This window comes from Linderina pennispora, assembly GCF_002104995.1.
Source record: "Linderina pennispora strain ATCC 12442 chromosome Unknown DL89scaffold_75, whole genome shotgun sequence".
In the NCBI taxonomy this organism is placed as follows: Eukaryota; Fungi; Kickxellomycota; class Kickxellomycetes; order Kickxellales; family Kickxellaceae; genus Linderina; species Linderina pennispora.
The window spans coordinates 1-24,765 of NW_024468323.1; the positions used below are offsets into that span (position 1 = coordinate 1).

General features: G+C 42.4%; 2 protein-coding genes across 2 annotated transcripts; both read right to left on the reverse strand.

Moving 5' to 3' along the window:
- Positions 1–5,597: 5,597 nt before the first annotated feature.
- On the reverse strand, positions 5,598–6,602 carry DL89DRAFT_262076 (uncharacterized protein; the record flags this gene model as incomplete). Its single annotated transcript, XM_040885862.1, has 1 exon — positions 5,598–6,602. The coding sequence occupies one exon, from the start codon at positions 6,600–6,602 to the stop codon at positions 5,598–5,600; it is 1,005 nt and encodes a 334-aa protein (XP_040739320.1).
- A 6,378-nt stretch (positions 6,603–12,980) lies between these two features.
- DL89DRAFT_317148 (uncharacterized protein) lies at positions 12,981–14,561 on the reverse strand (the record flags this gene model as incomplete). The annotated part of the gene is made up of 1 exon (XM_040891084.1): positions 12,981–14,561. One exon carries the CDS (start codon positions 14,559–14,561, stop codon positions 12,981–12,983), a length of 1,581 nt encoding a protein of 526 aa, XP_040739321.1.
- Between the last annotated feature and the right edge of the window lie 10,204 nt (positions 14,562–24,765).

The following is a 24,765-nucleotide window of genomic DNA, read 5'->3' on the forward strand; positions in this document are numbered from 1 at the left end:
ATAGTTGCCGGTCGACTTCGCTCTGCGGATTGGTTGCGTCCATGCCCCGGTCAAACGGGTTATCGCCCAACGACACCGGCAATTCGCTCTTGGCTGGCTTTTTTGATTCCTTCTCTGGGAGACCAGACGTGATTTGGTTCTGCAGATTCAGCGGCTGCTCAGAGAACACTTTGGTGACCTGGCGGTCTGGTCTGCTTCACTGGTCTCTGCTTGTGGTAGGTCTCGGCCAGCTCTGCACGCGTGTTCGGCCTAAATGTCTCGGCTGAACGGTTCTCGCTCATTGTTAAAATAGCAGCTGAAATTAACGCGTATGCGTTTATTGTCAATTAAAAATGTTTTTCAGAAAGGCAAGAAGTAGCCACGCCTGCACGCTCACACACGCTCAAACCAGAGGGTCTCGTCACGTGCGTATATCTACCGCTGGCCAATGGCTGGCCTGCGCCAGAGATGGAACAGGTGGTCGTAGAACGAGCAGGTGCCAACCAGCCAGTCCTTGGCTGGACCACGGTTGAACTGGCACCAGTCAGCGCCGTAGGCAATCGAACCATGCTCCATGAACGACGTGGTTAGCTCGACATTGACACTGGGCCTACCGCTATCCGGCAGCGGAACCTTTGCGCTCCTCTCTAGCCCATCCACATCTACATCCAGGATATGGAAGCCCCCATACATTCCTGCGACCAGCAGCTGAGTGGGCTCCGTTGGATGCCACTTTAGTCGCCACACACCACCACCGACGCTGTGCTCAGCCAGTGGAGCCCTCATTGAACGCGTGTCCCAGACCATTACATTTTCATCATAGCTGCCGGTGGCGAGCAAGTGCTGCCGGTGGAAGTTGGAGTGGATGCTGCACACGCCGGCCATGTGCCGCTTCGACGAGAAGATCGGGGATGATCCGACCGGATCCATGCGCAGATCCCAGCCCTTGAACACGGCATCGTCGCCGCCGGAGAACACGACCGACGTATTCCAATAATCAAACGACGTGATCCATGCCTCAAACCCGTGTGCGTGCCACGGCTCACTGCTCTCTAGGTCGCCCGACTCGCGCATCTGAAGAAGCCTTAGCGATCCGTCACTCTGCGAAGTCATAATCCGGGGCTGGTTCTCTTGTATCAGCCGATTCGACCAGTCCAACGACAGACACATGCTGCTGTCGGATGTCGGCCCTGCTGTCTTGATTAGTGGTTTGAGGAATTGCGAGTCACTGGTGCTATCTGCCTCGTACACTGCCATGTCACCATCAGACAGTGCCAACCCCACCAGGGCCTTCCCGTTGACCTTGTTGTAGCTCCACTTGACATCAAAGATCGCGCTAGTCTCGATCCGCTGCTGCTCAACCACCGACATTGACCCGTCGGTGTTATCCTGCGCATCGCAGACATAAAGACGGCCGATGCGTTTGGCGTCGGGCCGATGTCAAGCTCTGGTCGTCGGAGGCTTTTTCACCATTGGCTTTCAGGAGCTGATAGGTTCCAAGCAGGAACCGCTGCGAGTCGTCAAACGGGAAGAACTCGACACAGTCGGAGCTGTATACCGGATCAAAAGAGGCGAGTGAAGCAGGCTCCATTACAAAAACATACTGGCCGAAATATGCGTATAAAACCAGACTACTCTCCGATCCGTGGTTTTGTGCACCGGTACGCATGGTGTGTATTATACAGACGGCATATGGATGGGTTCAAAGTCTGCTAATTACAAAGATGGACTATCACAGCGACTTGCTCTTGCTCTTCTTTTCTGACTTGTCCTTCTTGGACTTCTTTTCCTTCTTATGTTTCTTGTCCTTGGACTCCTTGTCTTTATGTTTCTTGTCCTTGGACTTTTTTTCCTTCTTGTGTTTCTTGTCCTTTTTCTTCTTTCCCTCACTCTCGCTCGTATCACGCTTCCGCTTCGACTGTGTCATGATTTGGCTCTGCGCCTCTCCACGCAATGCTGCCTCAATCATGGCTGCAACTTCTGGCCGAGGCATCCCGTCGCCGTTGACCCTCGCCAGCTTGCCATTCTGCTCCGCCCGGGCCCCTTTCCTCGCCATCCGCCCCTCACACGCCGCAAACAGCTCTGCGTCGCTAATAGTCACACCCAAATGCACATCGCCATCCCGCACCAGCAGTGTCCGGTCCACAGGCCCGCCCTGTGCCTTGGGTGTGCTGGCCCCCGACTGGCCCACCGGTGTATCAGTAGCCGATTTCACAAACATGCCCTTGTACTCAGATAGTGTGTCGGGCTGAGCAGCAGCTTCGGCAACCTTGGCTGCATATTCGGGGTCCTCTTCGGGCTGCGGGGTGCTGGTGCCGCTGGCTTTGTTGTAGAGATGGTCCCACCAGTTGCTGGTCCATTGGCTGGCGTCCGATCCAATACCGCGGTTGTCGGTGCGCCGTGAGACGGTGATAGCACGCTTGATACCTGTCTTTTCTTTGCCCAGGCCTTCACCCTGTTTCCAGCCATACTTGGCCAGCTGTTTCTCTGCGAAGCTAGATATCATTATGTGCTGCAAAGTTGCAATGTAAAAGAAATATGTAGAGCAGGAGAGCTGAGAACATGCAGCGGCCTTGTAGCCACAGGGCCTAAGAAAAAATAAAATAAACTGTTGATTAGATTTCAGATATCAGAGATCTGGAATCAGCAGGTATGGCCAGATTCGAGACCATCAGTAAAAAGAGCGTGAAAGCAGGGCAGATAACACTCGGCAGTACTAGCAGTCGCAGTTCGAATTCCGTTTCAATTCGACGTTTTTCCTTTTGCTCTTTCTTTGTTCTGACAAGTGTTTTTTTCTTAAAATTAAGCAGACTTTTAACAATGGGTATTCTTGACAAGCAGCGTTTCTACCACGTACGTATACGACTCAATTCAGCATCAGATAGCAGTGATTTCGTTTGACTAATCCATGCTCATTTTTATAGAACGGCCACTCGCCCATTTACCTGCGTACTGCCGGCTCGCGCCTTGTTGTCCGCGGCATCTTTGGTCTGATTATCGGTGGCACCCTGCTGTCGGTCGTCCAGCTCGGTCGCGTGATCGGCGGTGCTAAGCCCAGCAAATAGACTGGTATAAACAGATATCTGTGGCTCTACATAGAATAAACAGCCGAGGGATGTGGATCGCGACGTTCGTTTGTATATCCCACGGGTTGTCGTTTTCTGGTGCGAGATGTGGGCGTGTTTTGAAATAAATTCATGATCATCCCTCAAACCCTAGGTGTATGTCAGTAGGGAGTACTTATAAATGGAGTTTGTCACAGTGTGGATGATGATTTTACTTTGTGCTATGAAAAAGGATGCCATATCTATTTGTGGTAATATTGAAAATGAGAGGTTCCAAACACAGAGTATACTGATTGGTAACAATTAAGTTATTTAATGACTTAGCATTGTTGTGTTTGGAGGCCATTCACAAATATAAATAGTTAAAGAAACTAAATAACTATTATCAGAATAACCAATTAACAAATAAGAAATCAATTACTAGCAGTAGATAAATATTTTAAAATACAGAATGTTTAGTAGTGGCCAAAAAGATTCTAGCAACTAGATTAACAAATAAACAAAGATGCCAAATATGGTGCTTCTACGAAACCCCCTTCGGCATCCTGAAAAATTTCAGTTGATACACAATTAATATGCTTCTACTGAGATAGAGGCTGCGTCCCGAGAAATCAACTGAAATTTTTCAGGATGCCGAAGGGGGTTTCGTAGAAGCACCATATTTGGCATCAGAACAAGAAAACAATAAAAATATTAATAATTATGAAATAGCTAACCAATTCTGACTGATCTCCTTATAGAACTAGACTTAATCAAAAGGTTCCATTTTAAAACATCATGTTCAAGTCATCAAGTCGTTATCATCCTATTTATAACTATTTTTCTAATACCAAGTAATCATATATATTATCAATTTTAAAAAGAATCAAACTATGCCATTTTAAAAAATCATAATAAACTCATCAAGTTGTTAGAACCCCATCTGTAATAAGTAGATATGCACCAAGCAATCATATATACAATCATTTTTAGAAAGATTCAAACTGTGCCATTTTAAAACATCATATTCAAGTCATCAAGTCATTAGTACTCCATCTGTAATTAATCAATATGCACCAAGCAATCATATGTATCATCAATTTTAGATTGAAGGAATCGATTTTGAATTTCAACAATAGATGCTTCTAACTCTGCTTTTTGGGGCAAAGTATGTATTGGTTCCACTTATGTTGACTTATCATGTGTATCAGGGTAATCAAAGTTACTCATAACCCAGAGTGAGTGATGATGATCAATATGTACATCACTGTTTGCTAGTAACTTCTTCATATTATAGAGTAAGCAGCATAACTTCATTTGCACATTGTAAACATTCCTATTCTTTACTCTAACAATCTCCCTGTTTGACAGCCTTTTGAATGTATTGCCTAGTTCTCCAAATGTATTTTCTACCATTGAACGGAATGATCCAAGATGGGAATTATATTCAGCTTCTGTTTCTGATAAACTTGTTCCTCTCTGCTTTCTTACTGGTAAACAAAAGTTGTGCAGTCCAAAAGTATCCTGCTCTTCTTCCTCAGTCATCTCTTCCAAAATACTTTGTGGATAGCCACCATCAAGCACAATGCAATCAATAGGTGATATGTTCTTCAGTAGCCCCATGTTCTTAATCATTCTTGAGTCTGGGTGATCTCTACAGTCTTCAGTTGGTGAAACAAGTAGAACCATTCCATTCACATCAATGCATACTTGTGTGCGATATCCTGATTTTTTCAATTTGAATGAATAGAGATCTGGTTTGTATGCTCCATTGTGTAGTGCTCTTGAGTCATGGCCATCTAACATTAGTGTTACATGTTTAAACCCTTGTGGATTCTGTATCTTTGCTGCAAAGACTCGTAGTTCTGGAGTTGAAAACATTGTTTGCAGATAGTATGTTAGTTTCTTGTTCAAATCTTTCATTTCAGAAATATAGAACATATTGTGAATAGCTTGATAGCTGCTTCTTGGAATGAATCTTTCCATTTCATTGATTGACAATCCTTCAACAAGTTGGTACAAGATGAGCAATCCTTTCTCTACACTTCTGTAAGGACATGGATAATGAGTGCAACCAAACAAAACATTCAGAAAGAAGAAAACAGGAATCATCCCTAGATGTTTAAGAAGTGTATCTTTTATATGCTTAATTTCTCTTACTTCACGAACTTCACTTCTGTGATATTTTGTGGGCTTTAAAATTACCCAGTCATCATTCAGAAACTTCCATTTGTTTGTGTACAGCTTATGAAACTCCCTTTCTCTGAGTTCTTGTAATTGATGATTCATCATTGTGAGGCACTCATAAATTTAAAAGTTGTCATTTATTACAATGGGCCCATTCTACACTTTCTTCACTACAAAACTTGCTGACCTTGATGAGCAAGAGAGAGAAAAGCTTGCACAACTACTAACTAAGAATTTCAGTATGAGCAGGAAATTGTCAGTATATATCAGAGCATGGATTGAGAGTGTTTCAGAAGATAAGGGTGTTACTATTAAGCATGTGTTTGATGTATGCAACTACAGTTGTGCAGATATGGAAGTAATGGTTGCTAACTGCCCATTTTAAAACTAGATCCTCGCAATATGGATAATATGATTATGAATTCTAGCTACTTTAAGTACTACTTCTTGATTTGGTTCACCAATAATAGAAGCAATATATTCACCAAATGGACTACTTGCTTGTATTTTGATATGAGTGTGAGTACTGCTAACTACTTCATTGTGAATCATATAGATATCTAGATAGTAGAATGGCAACCCTCTAAAAGTATATAAGAAATAATGACTAACTAGGAACTCATCTCCAGCATGAAGTATGTTATAAGCAACTTTGTATCTAGCTGGCCTAAGATCAGTATTTTCTCTTATGTATATGGGTTCTAGATCATCAAGTTCAATGTTGCTGATATCAGCAATAAGATCATCTATTCCTAGGTCATCAGCATCCTCACTAATACTTGAGAGAGTTGAGAGACAAACTTTCTCTCTTGCTTGTTGAGCAGTTAGCCAATCAATATGCATCCCACGATAGTTTACAAGTCCCATTTCAGCAAATGTGTGTTGTTGTCTTTCTCTTGAAGCAACAGGCCAGAAAGAATTCCTCTGACTTGGAACAATGGTGATGTTTGTGTTATCTCTTCTTAGAACAACTTCTGATTCAACAGGACCACTGCTGGTAGCATATGTTAGAAGAACAGTTGGGTGCCCATTAAATGTAAGATTGGAAACAACAGTCATCACATCCTCATTCTCTTTTAACTTTTTAGCTATTCCTTGTTTCTTCATAGTTGTCCTATTGAACCAATGGCAGTAACCAAGAGCATGTTCTTTATGGAAGTAAATGCATAACATATTTTTGTTATAAATCTGATCAACTAGTGCCATCCATTGCTTTTCATAAGATGTTGCAAATGTCCTACAATCACTAAGAAACTCCAGTGTACTAGCAATTAAGTTTATGTTCCATTCTACTTCTTTCAACTCAGGAGAGTGAACAGTAAGCTCAAGTCTCATTAATCCTTCATTCCTGCAAGCAACAAGTGTTTCACCAAATTGCTGAGAAGTTGGCATCACTGGAGGCCATTCACAAATATAAATAGTTAAAGAAACTAAATAACTATTATCAGAATAACCAATTAACAAATAAGAAATCAATTACTAGCAGTAGATAAATATTTTAAAATACAGAATGTTTAGTAGTGGCCAAAAAGATTCTAGCAACTAGATTAACAAATAAACAAAGATGCCAAATATGGTGCTTCTACGAAACCCCCTTCGGCATCCTGAAAAATTTCAGTTGATACACAATTAATATGCTTCTACTGAGATAGAGGCTGTGTCCCAAGAAATCAACTGAAATTTTTCAGGATGCCGAAGGGGGTTTCGTAGAAGCACCATATTTGGCATCAGAACAAGAAAACAATAAAAATATTAATAATTATGAAATAGCTAACCAATTCTGACTGATCTCCTTATAGAACTAGACTTAATCAAAAGGTTCCATTTTAAAACATCATGTTCAAGTCATCAAGTCATTATCATCCTATTTATAACTATTTTTCTAATACCAAGTAATCATATATATTATCAATTTTAAAAAGAATCAAACTATGCCATTTTAAAAAATCATAATAAATTCATCAAGTTGTTAGAACCCCATCTGTAATAAGTAGATATGCACCAAGCAATCATATATACAATCATTTTTAGAAAGATTCAAACTGTGCCATTTTAAAACATCATATTCAAGTCATCAAGTCATTAGTACTCCATCTGTAATTAATCAATATGCACCAAGCAATCATATGTATCATCAATTTTAGATTGAAGGAATCGATTTTGAATTTCAACAATAGATGCTTCTAACTCTGCTTTTTGGGGCAAAGTATGTATTGGTTCCACTTGTGTTGACTTATCATGTGTATCAGGGTAATCAAAGTTACTCATAACCCAGAGTGAGTGATGATGATCAATATGGGGGTCATTCCTGGACTTGTAAATTTTAGTTAATTTGCAATTTTGTTAGATAGATATTTGAATAATCGTTTTCAGAACTATTTTTTGCTACTAGATTATTTTTTCTAATAGTTATTATATTGTTATTGTGTCCAGAATGTTTTTGTGTGTATAATTGATTTTAAAAATACAAATATTTTTTTTGCCATTTCACCCAAACCGCCATCGGCATCTTGGAAAAGTTTCAGTGAACATAATTTCAACCAGAAAGAAAAACTTTGCATATTTGGGGTTAATTATCATTGGGCAACAAAAGTCAATATCTCAATAGATGTGGCTAAGCAACCACAAGGAAATTATGTTCACTGAAACTTTTCCAAGATGCCGATGGCGGTTTGGGTGAAATTTTTATTTCACTGAAATTGCCTAATAGTTTCAAGCATGCATAAATAGTTTAATGGGCAGATAAGTAGTCTCTGTAATAACCTCCTTATTGAAGCATATTTCTATCATTAAGTAAAGTTCTGTAAAAAATTCCTATTTTAAAAGTTGCTTATGACATGTCTACATAGAAGTTCATTGACTCATCAATTTTAGCTTGAATCAGTCTATCTTGTAGTTCTCTCATTGAAGCTTCTAAGTTCTACTTTTTGTGGTAAAGTACTTCCAACTTCAGCATGAGTTGATCTCTCCTGGTTGTTGCTTGGGTAGTCAAAGTTAGATAGAACCCAAAGTGTGTGGTGATGTTCAACAGGAACTTTACTAGCTGCTAGGATCTTCTTCATATTGTAGAGTAAGCAACAGAGTTTAAACTGCACATTGTACACAGTTGTGTTTCTAATTCTTACAACTTCTCTATTTGATAGTCTCTTAAATGTGTTACCTAGTTCTCCAAATGTGCTCTCAACCATTGATCTAAATGACCCAAGTTTGCTATTATATTCTAACTCTGCTTCACTTAAGTTGGTTCCTCTTGGCTTTCTAACTGGTAAGCAAAAGTTATGCATTCCAAAATTCTCAATCTCTTCTGCTTCTGTTAACTCCTCCAGAATACTTTGAGGATAACCACCATCTAAAACAACACAATCTACTGGAGAGATGTATTTCAATAGTGACATATTCTTAATCATCTTAGAATCTGGGTAGTCTTTACACTCCTCAGTTGGTGAAACAAGGACAACCATTCCATTCAAATCAATGCAAACTTGTGTTCTATATCCTGACTTCTTCAACTTGAAGGAATAAAGATTTGGTTTGTATGCACCATTATGTAGAGCTCGTGAGTCATGTCCATCTAACATAAGAGTAATATGCTTAAACCTTGTGGATTCTGAATCTTTGCTGAGATCACTCTTAGTTCTGGAGTGGAGAACATTGTGTGCAAGTAGTGTGAAAGCTTCTTGTTCAACTCACTTAACTCTGAGATATAGAACATATTATGAATTACCTGGTAGCTGCTCTTAGGAATAAACCTCTCCATCTCATTGATTGATAGCCCAGCAACTAACTGGTACAAAATCAAGAGTCCTTTCTCAACATTTCTGTAAGGACATGGATACTGCTTTCCACCAAATAGAACATTTAGGAAGAAGAACACAGGGATCATTCCAAGTTGCTTCACAAGTGTATCTTTGATGAGCTTTATTTCTTTCACTTCATGAGCTTCACTCCTATAGTACTTCTGTTGTTTATGTACTAACCAATCTTCATCAAGAAATCTCCACTTTGTTGTGTAGAGCACATTCCACTCCTTCTCTCTTAATTCTTGTAATTGATTGTCCATCTGTGTGAGGTAGTCATAAATAAAAATTTCAACTTTTATCAATTTTAGAAAATGGGATCATTCCAGAACTTCTTCAAGCAACATTTAGCTGAGATGTGTGAGGAAGAAAGAGATATGCTTACTCTGCTACTTATTCATGACTTTGATATGAGTGATGACTTAGCAATACAAGTGCGTAATTGGATCCAACATATTGCTACTGATTGTGAGGTAAGGGTTGAACATGTGTATGATGTTTGTCAAACTTTCCATAGAGATATGGAGAGAATGGTTGCTTATACTATGTTTTAAAATGGCTGCTATTCAACTGTGATTGTTCTATATCCCACACTTACAACTCTTAGATATATTTGTTGCTTTGATTCTCCTAACTGTTGAGAAATTGCTTTTCCAATAGAACTGTCAGCTGGTGTCCTAATAAGAGTTGGCTGTTTATCTCTCCCTTTAATATGAATATCAACATAGAAGTATGAATGTCCTCTGAAAGTATGGAGTGCATAATGTGTAACTATAAATTCATCACCTAACTGAAGAACATTGTAAGCAACTCTATACAAGTGAAGGTTTCAGATCTGTATTCTCTTTGATAAATATATGGCTAGTTTCATCAAGTGTGATATTGTCTATTGCTGTTGTTAATGCATTGATGTTTTCCTCTTTTGCAGAATATTCAACCTCTGACATTTCTGATAGACATATCTTACTCTTTGCTTGCTTACTATCTATCCAACCAATATGCATTCCTTTGTAGTTAACTAATCCCATCTCTTCAAAAGTGTGATACTGCTTAGTTGTAGGATAAGTTGACCAGAAGGAGTTTCTCTGACTTGGAACAATAGTTATATTCTCATCAACTCTTCTAAGAACTTTTTCTGTTTCAAGACCACTCTCAAGTGAATCATATATTTGATAAAGTGTAGGTCTATTGTTGAATGAGAGATTAGCAACAACTACCATTGGATCATCATTCTTGTTTAGTTTCTTAATAATTCCTTGCTTCTTTGATGTGATAGAGTTAAACCAATGACAATATGCTAGAGTATGCTGTTGTCTCACATAAATGCAAACTGTATAACAACTACTAACTTTATCAACAAGTGCCATTCCACTGCTTTTCATAAGAAGTTGCAAATGTTCTGCATTCATTCATAAACTGAACTGTGTTAAGAAGCAAGTTGCTATTCCATTCAAATGTTTGCATCTGAGAAGAATGTACAGTTAGTTCTATCCTAGTCAAACCAGAGTTTCTGCAAGCATACAATGTTTCTCCAAAGTTGTGCAAAGTTGGCATTACAAATTCAGAAAGTTTTGAACTAAGAGGATTACGAACTTCACCACTCTCAAGAAGCTGAATAAACTTGTTGTAAATTTTGTTCTTAACTTTAACATCTCCTTTCTTTGTAAACCAGCTAATACAGTTAGAGCCAGACTTGCGTAAATCATCTACAACATCTTTCTTTTCAACTCCTCTTTCTAAAAGGTATTTATAGATAATATTTCTAGATGAGATATTCATACAATCCATTGTGATGTCATAATTCTGTAGAAATATTTTGTGATCAGCCATAGTAGCAAACTTCACTGTTAACAAAGAACTAGTTATTGCAATATTTGGGGTAGATACTTTGTAAATAGCAACTGGTCCATATTGCTCACTAATCTTGCTTCTAACATACTTATAACCAAAACCTTCTCCAAATACTTTATGCAATCTAACACTAGCTGACTTCTGCTTCACCTTTATATCTGATTCACTGCATTTCTCAACAACAACCTCAACAATGAATGAGTCAACAAATATTTCAGAAGAATGCTTCAAATCCAAGTTGCTCTACACCTCTAGCAGTATACCTAGCATCAGCAACATCAGGCATATTTCTTCTTTCTGACAACACTCTTGTTAGTAATGCTCTTAGTTCACTCTGGAAGGGGGTCATTCCTGGACTTGTAAATTTTAGTTAAATTACAATTTTGTTAGATAGATATTTGAATAATCGTTTTCAGAACTATTTTTTGCTACTAATTATTTTTTCTAATAGATATTTATAATTGTTATGTGTCCAGAATGTTTTTGTGTGTATAATTGATTTTAAAAATACAAATATTTTTTTTGCCATTTCACCCAAACCGCCATCGGCATCTTGGAAAAGTTTCAGTGAACATAATTTCAACCAGAAAGAAAAACTTTGCATATTTGGGTTAATTATCATTGGGCAACAAAAGTCAATATCTCAATAGATGTGGCTAAGCAACCACAAGGAAATTATGTTCACTGAAACTTTTCCAAGATGCCGATGGCGGTTTGGGTGAAATTTTTATTTCACTGAAATTGCTAATAGTTCCAGCATGCATAAATAGTTAATGGGCAGATAAGTGTCTCTGTATAACCCCCTATGTACATCACTGTTTGCTAGTAACTTCTTCATATTATAGAGTAAGCAGCATAACTTCATTTGCACATTGTAAACATTCCTATTCTTTACTCTAACAATCTCCCTGTTTGACAGCCTTTTGAATGTATTGCCTAGTTCTCCAAATGTATTTTCTACCATTGAACGGAATGATCCAAGATGGGAATTATATTCAGCTTCTGTTTCTGATAAACTTGTTCCTCTCTGCTTTCTTACTGGTAAACAAAAGTTGTGCAGTCCAAAAGTATCCTGCTCTTCTTCCTCAGTCATCTCTTCCAAAATACTTTGTGGATAGCCACCATCAAGCACAATGCAATCAATAGGTGATATGTTCTTCAGTAGCCCCATGTTCTTAATCATTCTTGAGTCTGGGTGATCTCTACAGTCTTCAGTTGGTGAAACAAGTAGAACCATTCCATTCACATCAATGCATACTTGTGTGCGATATCCTGATTTTTTCAATTTGAATGAATAGAGATCTGGTTTGTATGCTCCATTGTGTAGTGCTCTTGAGTCATGGCCATCTAACATTAGTGTTACATGTTTAAACCCTTGTGGATTCTGTATCTTTGCTGCAAAGACTCGTAGTTCTGGAGTTGAAAACATTGTTTGCAGATAGTATGTTAGTTTCTTGTTCAAATCTTTCATTTCAGAAATATAGAACATATTGTGAATAGCTTGATAGCTGCTTCTTGGAATGAATCTTTCCATTTCATTGATTGACAATCCTTCAACAAGTTGGTACAAGATGAGCAATCCTTTCTCTACACTTCTGTAAGGACATGGATAATGAGTGCAACCAAACAAAACATTCAGAAAGAAGAAAACAGGAATCATCCCTAGATGTTTAAGAAGTGTATCTTTTATATGCTTAATTTCTCTTACTTCACGAACTTCACTTCTGTGATATTTTGTGGGCTTTAAAATTACCCAGTCATCATTCAGAAACTTCCATTTGTTTGTGTACAGCTTATGAAACTCCCTTTCTCTGAGTTCTTGTAATTGATGATTCATCATTGTGAGGCACTCATAAATTTAAAAGTTGTCATTTATTACAATGGGCCCATTCTACACTTTCTTCACTACAAAACTTGCTGACCTTGATGAGCAAGAGAGAGAAAAGCTTGCACAACTACTAACTAAGAATTTCAGTATGAGCAGGAAATTGTCAGTATATATCAGAGCATGGATTGAGAGTGTTTCAGAAGATAAGGGTGTTACTATTAAGCATGTGTTTGATGTATGCAACTACAGTTGTGCAGATATGGAAGTAATGGTTGCTAACTGCCCATTTTAAAACTAGATCCTCGCAATATGGATAATATGATTATGAATTCTAGCTACTTTAAGTACTACTTCTTGATTTGGTTCACCAATAATAGAAGCAATATATTCACCAAATGGACTACTTGCTTGTATTTTGATATGAGTGTGAGTACTGCTAACTACTTCATTGTGAATCATATAGATATCTAGATAGTAGAATGGCAACCCTCTAAAAGTATATAAGAAATAATGACTAACTAGGAACTCATCTCCAGCATGAAGTATGTTATAAGCAACTTTGTATCTAGCTGGCCTAAGATCAGTATTTTCTCTTATGTATATGGGTTCTAGATCATCAAGTTCAATGTTGCTGATATCAGCAATAAGATCATCTATTCCTAGGTCATCAGCATCCTCACTAATACTTGAGAGAGTTGAGAGACAAACTTTCTCTCTTGCTTGTTGAGCAGTTAGCCAATCAATATGCATCCCACGATAGTTTACAAGTCCCATTTCAGCAAATGTGTGTTGTTGTCTTTCTCTTGAAGCAACAGGCCAGAAAGAATTCCTCTGACTTGGAACAATGGTGATGTTTGTGTTATCTCTTCTTAGAACAACTTCTGATTCAACAGGACCACTGCTGGTAGCATATGTTAGAAGAACAGTTGGGTGCCCATTAAATGTAAGATTGGAAACAACAGTCATCACATCCTCATTCTCTTTTAACTTTTTAGCTATTCCTTGTTTCTTCATAGTTGTCCTATTGAACCAATGGCAGTAACCAAGAGCATGTTCTTTATGGAAGTAAATGCATAACATATTTTTGTTATAAATCTGATCAACTAGTGCCATCCATTGCTTTTCATAAGATGTTGCAAATGTCCTACAATCACTAAGAAACTCCAGTGTACTAGCAATTAAGTTTATGTTCCATTCTACTTCTTTCAACTCAGGAGAGTGAACAGTAAGCTCAAGTCTCATTAATCCTTCATTCCTGCAAGCAACAAGTGTTTCACCAAATTGCTGAGAAGTTGGCATCACTAGCTCTGATAGCTTAGAAGTAAGTTGATTACGAACCTCACCACTTTCTAGAAGTTGAACAAATTTATTATACAACTTGTTCCTAATTTTTATTTCATCTTCATCAGTAAACCAGCTAATACAGTTTGCTCCAACTTTATCTTCATCATCAAGAATATCATTGCTACTGATTTCATTATCAAGAAGAAATTCCTTAATCACAGCCCTAGAAGATATGTTTAAACAATCCATTGTAATATCATAGTTCAGAAGAAATACATGTTCCTGATGCATCCTAAGAAAGATATCAGTTAGTGCAGGATCAGCTATTGCAACATTTGGAGCAGATACTTTGTAAACAGAGACTTTACCATTTCTTGCACTTGTCATGCACTTCATATACTTAAATCTGTATCCATCACCAAAAACTCTATGCAATCTAACAAATGGAGTAATATTGTTAATCTGATCTATAAGAGCATATGATTCAGGTATCTCAACAACACATGAATCCATAAAGATATCAGATTGCTGAACAAATCCTTGTTGTTCAATGCCATTACTAGTATATCTTGCATCAGATATATCAGGCATATTATCTCTATTCTTCAACTGAAGTCCCAAAAGGGAGTTAAGATGTACTCCCAAGGAGGCCATTCACAAATATAAATAGTTAAAGAAACTAAATAACTATTATCAGAATAACCAATTAACAAATAAGAAATCAATTACTAGCAGTAGATAAATATTTTAAAATACAGAATGTTTAGTAGTGGCCAAAAAGATTCTAGCAACTAGATTAACAAATAAACAAAGATGCCAAATATGGTGCTTCTACGAAACCCCCTTCGGCATCCTGAAAAATTTCAGTTGATACACAATTAATATGCTTCTACTGAGATAGAGGCTGCGTCCCGAGAAATCAACTGAAATTTTTCAGGATGCCGAAGGGGGTTTCGTAGAAGCACCATATTTGGCATCAGAACAAGAAAACAATAAAAATATTAATAATTATGAAATAGCTAACCAATTCTGACTGATCTCCAGTGGCCAAAAAGATTCTAGCAACTAGATTAACAAATAAACAAAGATGCCAAATATGGTGCTTCTACGAAACCCCCTTCGGCATCCTGAAAAATTTCAGTTGATACACAATTAATATGCTTCTACTGAGATAGAGGCTGCGTCCCGAGAAATCAACTGAAATTTTTCAGGATGCCGAAGGGGGTTTCGTAGAAGCACCATATTTGGCATCAGAACAAGAAAACAATAAAAATATTAATAATTATGAAATAGCTAACCAATTCTGACTGATCTCCTTTATTGAATGTGTGGGGATTTTAAAAAAAAGTTATATATATTACTAAAGAAAAGAGAGAAAAGGGAATAGATAAGATATGTAGGGGAGTTTCTAATATAGCTATCTATACAGCTTATCAGAGGCTAGACACTACCTCTATATTGTAGGCTATAGCAGGGCTCTTATTAGTACCTGGGGGGTTATACAGAGATACTTATCTGCCCATTAATTGTTTATATATGCTGTATCTAGTAGCATTTTCAGTGAAATAAAAATTTCACCCAAACTGCTATTAGCATCTTGGAAAAGTTTTGGTAAACATAATTTTAACCAGAAAGAAAAACCTTTGCATATTTGGGGTTAATTATTATTAGGCAACAAAAGTCAATACCTTAATAGATATGGCTAAGCAACCATAAGGAAATTATGTTTACTAAAACTTTTCTAAGATGCTGATAGTAGTTTGAGTGAAATGGCAAAAAAATATTAGTATTTTTAAAATTAATTATATACAAAAACATTCTTGACACAATAATTAATAATAACTATGAAAAAAAATTAGTAGCAAAAACAGTTCTGAAAATGATTATTCTAATATCTAACTTACAAAATTGTAATTTACTAAAATTTATAAGTCCAAGAATGACCCCCTATGCATATACAATAAAGCAAAACTAAACAGCATCATTTCTCTTCTTACTTGCCTATTGAACTTCTCAAATGAATATTACCTGCAGCACTACTGTCATAAAGACATCACTTGGTAGTATTGGCTTCTATGATTCTATGTTGCCCTGCCTAGAGCAATTTGTACACAGTGTCGATATCATCAAGGAGCATACATACATGCTTGCACAATAGATATTACTCCATCAACTAGCTTATAATGATGCCTTTGACCCTGCAATATTTGTAGAAAAGGGGTTCTTTTATTAAATTTATTTATTTATATATCACAATCTGAAGGTAAAGACAGCCATATCTGCCGAGGATTTCATTAACCAGAAGGACAAGTCAGAACTGTCAAATGCAGATTTTGGTGATGTAGTTAGATACCAAGTTTATGATTATCTATTACATAATAGCGATATCGAGCTACATAGCATATGCGAAATGAATCAGGTAGCAACATATGTTGACACTGAGCTGCTAACAGCATACAAGAACAACATTGTGTTGCAGCATGGCACTTGCCTACAGCGGATTCTGGCCAAATTGATTGATATTCGCAGCTGCAAAAACACACTGCACAGTACAATGGGCAATGTGTCCAAGGCTGAGTTCAATAACGCATGCCAAGTGTGTATTTATACACCTGCACAGAAGCTCTGCCAGGCAGTTGCCTCTAGGCACCCTGATCTCAGTGTGCTCACCCCACCGATGCTTGCAATCTACAACACGCTGGCACCAGTCCTTAATGCCTATGATGCCAAGTACAGATTCGCCAAAGACAGCCGATACTATGATGCCAAGGTAAATCCACTTAAGCATCTGCGTGCATACATTCGTCTATGCCAGCTTATCGAGAATGAGCAGCTTGGCAAGTCTCCCCCTCAATGCTTGCCTCTGTGGACATCATGGATCCCAGGCCATGTGCGCTTAGACAAGCAAATAGTCAAGCAGGTGTTTATTTCGAAAACATGCGAGCAGGTTACAGAGATCAGCGCAGCAAAGAGGGCAGCAACAGAGGCAAGGAAAGCAGCAGAAAGGGGCGAAAAATTGGCCATGAAGGCCGCACACGAAGCAGCAAAGATGCCATCGGATGCAACAGAGGCCACTGCAGCAGACATTCCGGCATGTTCCCAACCTGCAGCCCTACCAGAGATCGAAGAACCCAGCTGTGAAGTGCCATGGCCCTCTCCGCTGTACAAGCGAGTCATGTAAGCGGGCCATGGCACAATACAGGCGAGCCTATTCGTCTCGGCTCTTGAACTGCAATCTCGCAGCAGTTCTAAACTTCAGACTCGTTTTCCAGTCATTCTATGATTCAGGCAGTATTCCTGAACGGTTCTGTTGCCCTACGGCCATTGCTGCCGATGCTTCTGGCACCACCCCTGCAACAAAGAACCCGCGCAAGAGGCGTGCAGCAGGAGCAGGCGATTCTGTTGTCAGCAGCAGCGAGCCAGCGCTGAAGCGCCTACGCTGAGCAGACCACCAAGGTGGGAGATGTCCATGATCGCCATTGCACCAACAACCATCCGACACGTTCAAATGACCGGTTCGCCGTGATGCTCTTATCGACGTGTCAACCCATGCTGACTAGCAGCCGAGCTCGCATCGCGAGCAGAGTATTTCTAGTAGCGACTCCTGTACTAATAGCCTATTCTCTACCATTCATTGTGGCTTACTAATCGTATGAATCAAGGCGATTAGATCAACCCCATAGTTTTACAATATTGCTTGATATAAAGTTTATAAGAGTTGGCTGATGGTAGATGAAAAATGGCTCTTGCTCCAGCTGTTGCTTTTCCTACATGCCTATATCCTGTTATTATTTTGCATATCGTAGGTTTTATATTGCGTCAATAACATCACTTGATGAAAGGCGCGCATCGTGAGGAAGAATGAGGGTTAAAGTCAAATACACGGCGACCGAGGAAATCAACATCTTCCTTACTGTCAGGCAGACAGAAAAGGTTGAGAACGTTCGCCAGATGACGGCAACGTGGTTGTCCAAGGAGCTGGACAAGGAGTTGCAGCCAGGGCGCATCATGTTGATTTATCGTGGAAAGCAGGCAAGTAAACACTAAATTAAAAATCTACACCGCATTGCCCATCTCTTCAGTTGCGGTATCCTGCATATTTGGTACTGACATGCATTACCTCTTTCTTTTTTGTTTCTTTTAGCTCGCAGACAGCATGAAGTTGTTCGACTATAGCGTGGCCCACGGTGACACATTTATCGCGTTCATAAAGCATCAGATAGAAGAACCGGCAAACGACGATAACATGGGCGAAGCAGCCGATGTACCGCTCCCGACAGCCATTGAGGACGATGCGTCGTCCGGGAAAGCCGAGGACATTGCTATGGAGGAGGACGGTGATTTGCTGCCGCTGCCGAACTGTGATGTCTGTAAGAACGATTCAGCGAAGGATTGTAAGAGTTGCGGGTGCACTGAATGTGGTGGAAAGGACGACGAGGAACACACGCTTAGCTGCGACGAGTGTGGACGGTTCTTCCACATGCGCTGCCTTTATCCACCACTGACTATAGTGCCTGAGGAGGATTGGTTCTGCCCCGACTGTTTTAACAAGAATGAAGGAGTAGTTGAAGGCGAAAAGACGTTTAGCAAGTCGGCGCGCAAGGCCAAGATGCCGTCGGCAACCCAGACGAAGAGCTGGGGCGGCGGTATGGCGTGTGTTGGCACAACCAAGAAGTGCACTATTGTAGACAAGGACTATGCTGGGCCAATCCCAGGTGTCCATGTCGGCCAGTCATGGCGCTACCGTATTCACGTATCCGAGTCTGGAGTCCACCGGCCGCCAGTCGCTGGCATCGCTGGCAAGTCGTCGACGCCAGCTGTCTCGATTGTACTGGCAGCCGGTTACCCAGAGGACGAAGATCATGGTGAAGAGTTTATATACACTGGGTCTGGTGGTTACGATCTGTCTGGCAACAAGCGCACGGCTAAAGTCCAGGTCTTCGACCAGGAGCTGACTCGCCAGAACCTGTCTCTGGCACGCGCGTGCGCGGCGCCAATCAACGCCGATGTTGGCGCGGAGGCTGCCGATTGGCGCAGCAGCTCGCCGATCCGCGTGTGCCGCAGCTACAAGGTCGCCAAGAAGCATCCTGAATTCGCGCCTGCGGAGGGGGTGCGCTACGACGGCATCTACAAAATCTACAAGTACAGGAAGGAGAGGGGGCACAGCGGCCCATATGTCTGGCGGTTCTGGTTCCGCCGCGACGACCCAGAGCCACTGCCGTGGACACCCGAGGGCCAGCTGCGGGCCAAGGAGCTCGGGCTCGAGTTGTACGATCCCGATGGCGCCGATGCCGACGGCCGGAGCCACAGTTTGCGCAAGCCTACTGCATCGTCGTCGGTGCGGGTCCTGCCGAATGCGGTGTTGCGTGAGCTGATTCGTCTTGATAGTGCGAATGACCGCATCTGGACCGAGGTGTTGAAAGCCACTTTCAGCAGCGAGTCGGCGTTCCTAGAGGCGGTCACTGAGCGCATGTTCGTTTGTGCTGTGTGTCAGGAGCTTGTGCAGATGCCAGTAACCACGCCCTGCGGCCACAACGCGTGTGCCAAGTGCCTGTGTCGGTCCCTCAACCACAGCACTGACTGCCCCGTATGCCGTGCCAGCATCAAGGAAATGGGCGACAAAGAGAGAATCATGGCCGGCGTGAACCAGAACCTGGTCAACGTCATCATGGCCATGGTACCCACGTATGGAAAGGATTGGGCTATCAGACCTGCAATTACGAGTGTGCAGCGCGCACGCAGGACTGGCCAGCCGATAATCGGTTAGGTTGAGAAAATTAGACAAAGTCTGAGGTGCTGCGGAAATAAATTTATTTTTGGTTGCTACGGAAGCCAAGCAAGTGCAATCCGCTTATTGCGTAGTCAGATACTCAGCTGTATTGCGCAGATCGCTGTTTCCCCCGTGCCATGCCTGGAGTGTTTGTTGTTGAAAGTGAGTAAAAGGTGTGCGCGCATATCCGTATCAAAATCAGCACTGCAGCATGCATACTCGCTTCCCTCACAGTACTCTGCCATTCTGCTCTTGCCTACTGCGCATTGCCCGCTTCCAACTAGGAACGTGCCCCCTTTGTTCCAACATTGGTGAGTCTCGTTGACCGAGTGACTTCCCAAACGAAGCACAAGTCGCGCTGGAGCGCTTCGTTCGTTGGAATAGCTACTGCTGGAAAATTCACTGCCGCCTGCCGCATGTCTCGTGCAAGCCTAATAGCAGCACAAGGGGAAAAAGTTTATTGCTGCTCATATTAGGATTATTGTCGATGCTTATAATGGTGGGCGGCTGCTACCAATTTTAGGGCCGGCAGGCGCTGCTGTAGCAAAACCTGGCAGCTACGGCTTTGCCTGCAATATTGCTCCAGTGCCAAGAGTGAATTCTCCCTCCCAAGCCTGCCCGACTGAAATCACAACATTCCGCCTACAATCGGCACGCACACTAGCAACTCTAAAACAGGCACAGAAACCCAGGGCTTTTTTGTTTACCACAGCAGGCGTCAATTTCAGGCACCTCTCCTTTTTCGCTGCAAGTGCGTGCATTCTTCTCCGCATCCATCGCACAACGCAAGACCTTTTGCTATTGACATACAGAAAATTTGAAGTGTCTCATAATAGTCTGTTTCGAAATAAAGGAGCACAGATGCAATTGAAATGAATGGCCTCCTTGTCTGCGCCTACGAAGCCAAAACCGTCGGTCCTAAGCCGCTACCATTATTACACGCATTTATTGGACTAGTTGGAACAAAATAGTCTACTTTTTTGTCGCCTCCCCCGGGCTTGGCGCCTCGGCCCAAGGCGAAATTGTCGGGCTCACCGGAGTACTTGGCAACTGCCGCAGCGTACTGTTCTTCACAGCGCCGACTGGCCCTTGGTGCTGTGACAGGGGAAACAAACTCCGAAGCCGTCGTCACTTGTTGCTGCGCACCTGTTCACGATAATCATGGCCAATACCCCTCGGCAAGTGCCAGTGGATTCCAAACCCGGCTAACAAGTCCTCGTTATGCACGTAGGCTCCCTCCCCAATAACAAAAAAGCCTGTTCGCCCAGCGGTCACCCCCTTGTCGAGATTTCCCAAGACACGGGGGTCCACCTACCCGACCCCTCCACCCGCCCAGAGCTCGTTCTTTTTTTGTTCGCTTCGCTTCTCTTTTTTACTTGCTCTGCTCTTATCCCGGATACAGCCCAGCCGTGAACGCCTTTGGTATAAAAGGGCAATGCGCATCCCACCCTCTAGACTTGGCCTATCCCCACAGTTAGCACGTAACCGCCAATTCCCAGATAAAACCTTATTCTTATTCCAAGTCTCTTTGTAATTTTCTGTACAGAAACGACCTCTTTGTACCACCATCATAATGACTCCAACTACCTCGATCCCCGACACCGCCCTTCGTCGCGACTACCCGAGTCCGCCCAGACCGCCATCTGACTTCGATTGCTAATGTCACGTCTGATACCAGATTGGTAGTCTGCGTGACCCCTTCGTCCAAGCATTGGAAGGCACACTTGCTGCTGGCTCTGCAGGCTGCTCTCAAGAAAAAAAAAAAACAAAACCAAGGTCTTGCTCCCCACTGTCCCTAATTTTAGCACCCATCAATAAAATACGAGGGGGGAAAGGTGCGGAAGGGAGGGAGGCTGGCTTTGTCATCGCTACTGACTGGGCCATTCGCGGCCCGAAGGCTCAGAAATCGGGCGAAACTAGAGGAGGCAGCATGGGCGCACTCGGCAGTCGAAACTCCGACAGAGCATCGGGTAATCCCTTTCCTTGTCGCTTCCGTTGCGGACCAGTAACTGGTGGCCCTTCCAGCTCTCCGTTTATCCCATGTAATTAGAATAAAAGCTCATCTATTTCAAAATGCTGTCCTGGCTATTCGCCAGCGCCCGAATCCACAGCTCATCCCCCGTTTTTTTACATTTCTATATATGGTCATATTAAAATGCGCGCCCTCCTTCCGCTGCTCTCTCTATCCCCTTTTTATGCCAAGATGTGCACTGCAGCGTCTGCAGATAACAGATCCACGTCCCCTCACCCGGGCCCGCTATTGCTCCCTGGTTGTTCTAATGCAAAATCTGTGCCCACACCACAGTGCCTGCTGCATAGGAGTGATCACCTCTCCCTTCATCAAGCGCTTGCATAACAAGGCATCGTTCTTGCGTTCACGAATGGCATCATTTGTCGTTCCTACTTCCATAGTTCACTGTTCTTGTCTAAAGATAGAGTGCTCAGAGGTTCACAACATCCGTGGTTTCCCAGAGGCCAGGTGGGTGACACAAGCCAGAACCCAGTACCCCGGTATCCTGATCCGCTTAACCGACAAGTGCTGTAAAGAGCGGCTCGCCCAGAATGTACACACCTGCCAGTCCCAGTACACCCACCAGTCCCAGGATCTTGGGGTTGCTCCCGTCAAGACCCAGGTTCACACGACACAAATGGTAATACGTATCATAAATCCTCTGACACTCGTTCGGATCTCTTGCAAGCCTGGTCTCTTTCACCACGTCCTCCCAGTTAATTTCCTGCTCGCCTCGCCGTAGCGCCTCCTTTTCGGCCTTGTGTGCACCTCGAATAACCTTTTCAACCTCGTCTCTCGTCCACATGCTCATACGCGGCGCCGACCGGTCCTGTAGCCCTTGCTGGAGCTGATAGAACTTTGCTTCGCATTCCGACTGCTCGGCCTGCACCCGTGTCGATACACGGTTCCAGTCGATCGGCTTGGCTTTCGTCAGATACTCGTTGTAGATGTTGTGGTACAGAATGCGTTCTTGCTTTTGCGTCCACTGGTGGGCAAACCTTATCCGCGCCGGGCGCTTGCTACGTACTGTCGAGTACAGTCGATGCATTCCAAATGGGTTGGAAGGATAATGTGTGCAAAAAAGGGAAAAGAAAGGTGGCTGTGGGGAATTGCCATATTGAGGAGGGGAGCGAGATACCCAGATTCTTAATGTGATGGGCCATTAAGGGTCCACTATTTTTGCGTCCAGGTTACACAAGAGCTGCCAACTATGCGAAGATGCAGCTACCTGCATTTTAGCACGCTTCGAACGTCTATTGCTGAGACTTTTCTACCACCATAACGACGGTCTCATCCACGAGCTGGACCCTTCTCACAGCTTGCATTGCTGGATGAGTCGATTCTACAACCTGAATAGCTGGTAAAGGGGCAGATAAGTTCAATAGCAGGTCGCAATTGGGCTGTCGCTGGGGCGGTTCCGGATACACGTCACTAGTCCAGTTTCCGATTTTGGTTCCTGTGCAGCAGGCATGGCATTCACATGCAAGGCTTTCCTACAGCTTCTGCCCTCTGAACCAATTGCAGTTTTATAATGCCGGTGGCGGACTAGTTGTCAGATATGCTGCACAGTCACGTGCACACGACATTGCATGCCCGCTGCCTGCTAACCTTGCAACACATGGTGAGCCAACTCGAGTTTTAGCAAGCCCAGCCCAAAGGGGGTAGCATCACAGAATCCTATTAGCAGTGAAGGATCCTTTTTTGACAGCCTTGAAAGGAACACACCCACACCTGTTACGACGGCGACCCTAGCGTGACAGAAGACTGCAAAGGATATCCACTTGGTGGGCAGATGCACCACCACATCCTTCTTTCAGAGGACCATGGTGAAGAGCCAACGCAACTAAAGCTAAGAAAAGCGCAAACACTTGCCACTCGCCCTCCTCCCCATGGAGAGCGGGTGAGCGTTTGAAACCCCAGCTCAAAGAAATAATAATGTTCACATTACCCAAAGCATCTTCAGAAGAAAAAACGATTTAGTCGCTGCCCACTAGCAGAAGTATATATGCCAGCGGGCAACACTGAGCAAATGCAGCTTGGGCACACCCCTTGAAAGCGTATTTACGGTTTTGATGGCTACCCCTAGAACAAAATGTCACTTAGTTTGCGCTAAAACACCTCACTGGAGGATGCTGCAGCGTTGGAGTGTTATTCTCTCAAACAACTGAACAGCATCTCTTCTCCTTCTAAGCACATAGTATATGAGCTGGGACAGATATGACTGAGGAACTAAGCGTCAGATATTCGCCGACCACAGTCAGTGACAAAGTGGCTAATAGAGCACTCGAACCAACACCACTGCTGGTAATATTTTCGTTCCCAGACTGCATGCAGGCTGTGTGGATAACGGCCACAAGAGACTACTCAAATGCTGCTGAGCTGAATCTGGTGTTGAGCTGAGCCGGGTGCTGAGCTGCCGCCTTGGTCTGCGGAGCTGAGGTTTTTGGCGGCCTGCGGAGTTCCTCTCAGCACCGCACTGCTTATAAATGCAGGAAAATGCTTTTTTTCGATAATTTTCTTCCAGAAGTTTCTCACGTCAGTCCACTCTTGCGGAGACTCCGTCGTCTAGAGAACTGACTGGCAGAGCATGTATGCAAGCTGATTACTAATGAATAGGGTGCTGCCAAGAATCCAAAGGCATATAAGAATGAGACCCAATCTCGGTTTTTTCTCAACATTATCATCAACAAACTGGGATTCAAGCCAACTGTCCTCGTCAACTGAAACCATGCCTGAAACTGTCGCTGTTATTGGAGCTACCGGAGCCCAAGGCGGATCTGTCGTCGCCTCTCTATACGAATCGCCAGACCAGTACCACATCCGTGGCGTCACCCGCAACGCCAGTTCTGATCGTGTCAAGGAGCTGCGCGCTCAGTACCCCAACGTCGAGTGGGTTGTGGCCGACAACTACGACCCAGAGAGCCTTCGTCGTGCCTTCAAGAACGTCGACATTGTCTTTGCCAACACCAACTATCTGCAGCCAGAGGTCCTGGCGCAGGTTGACGCTGGCGACC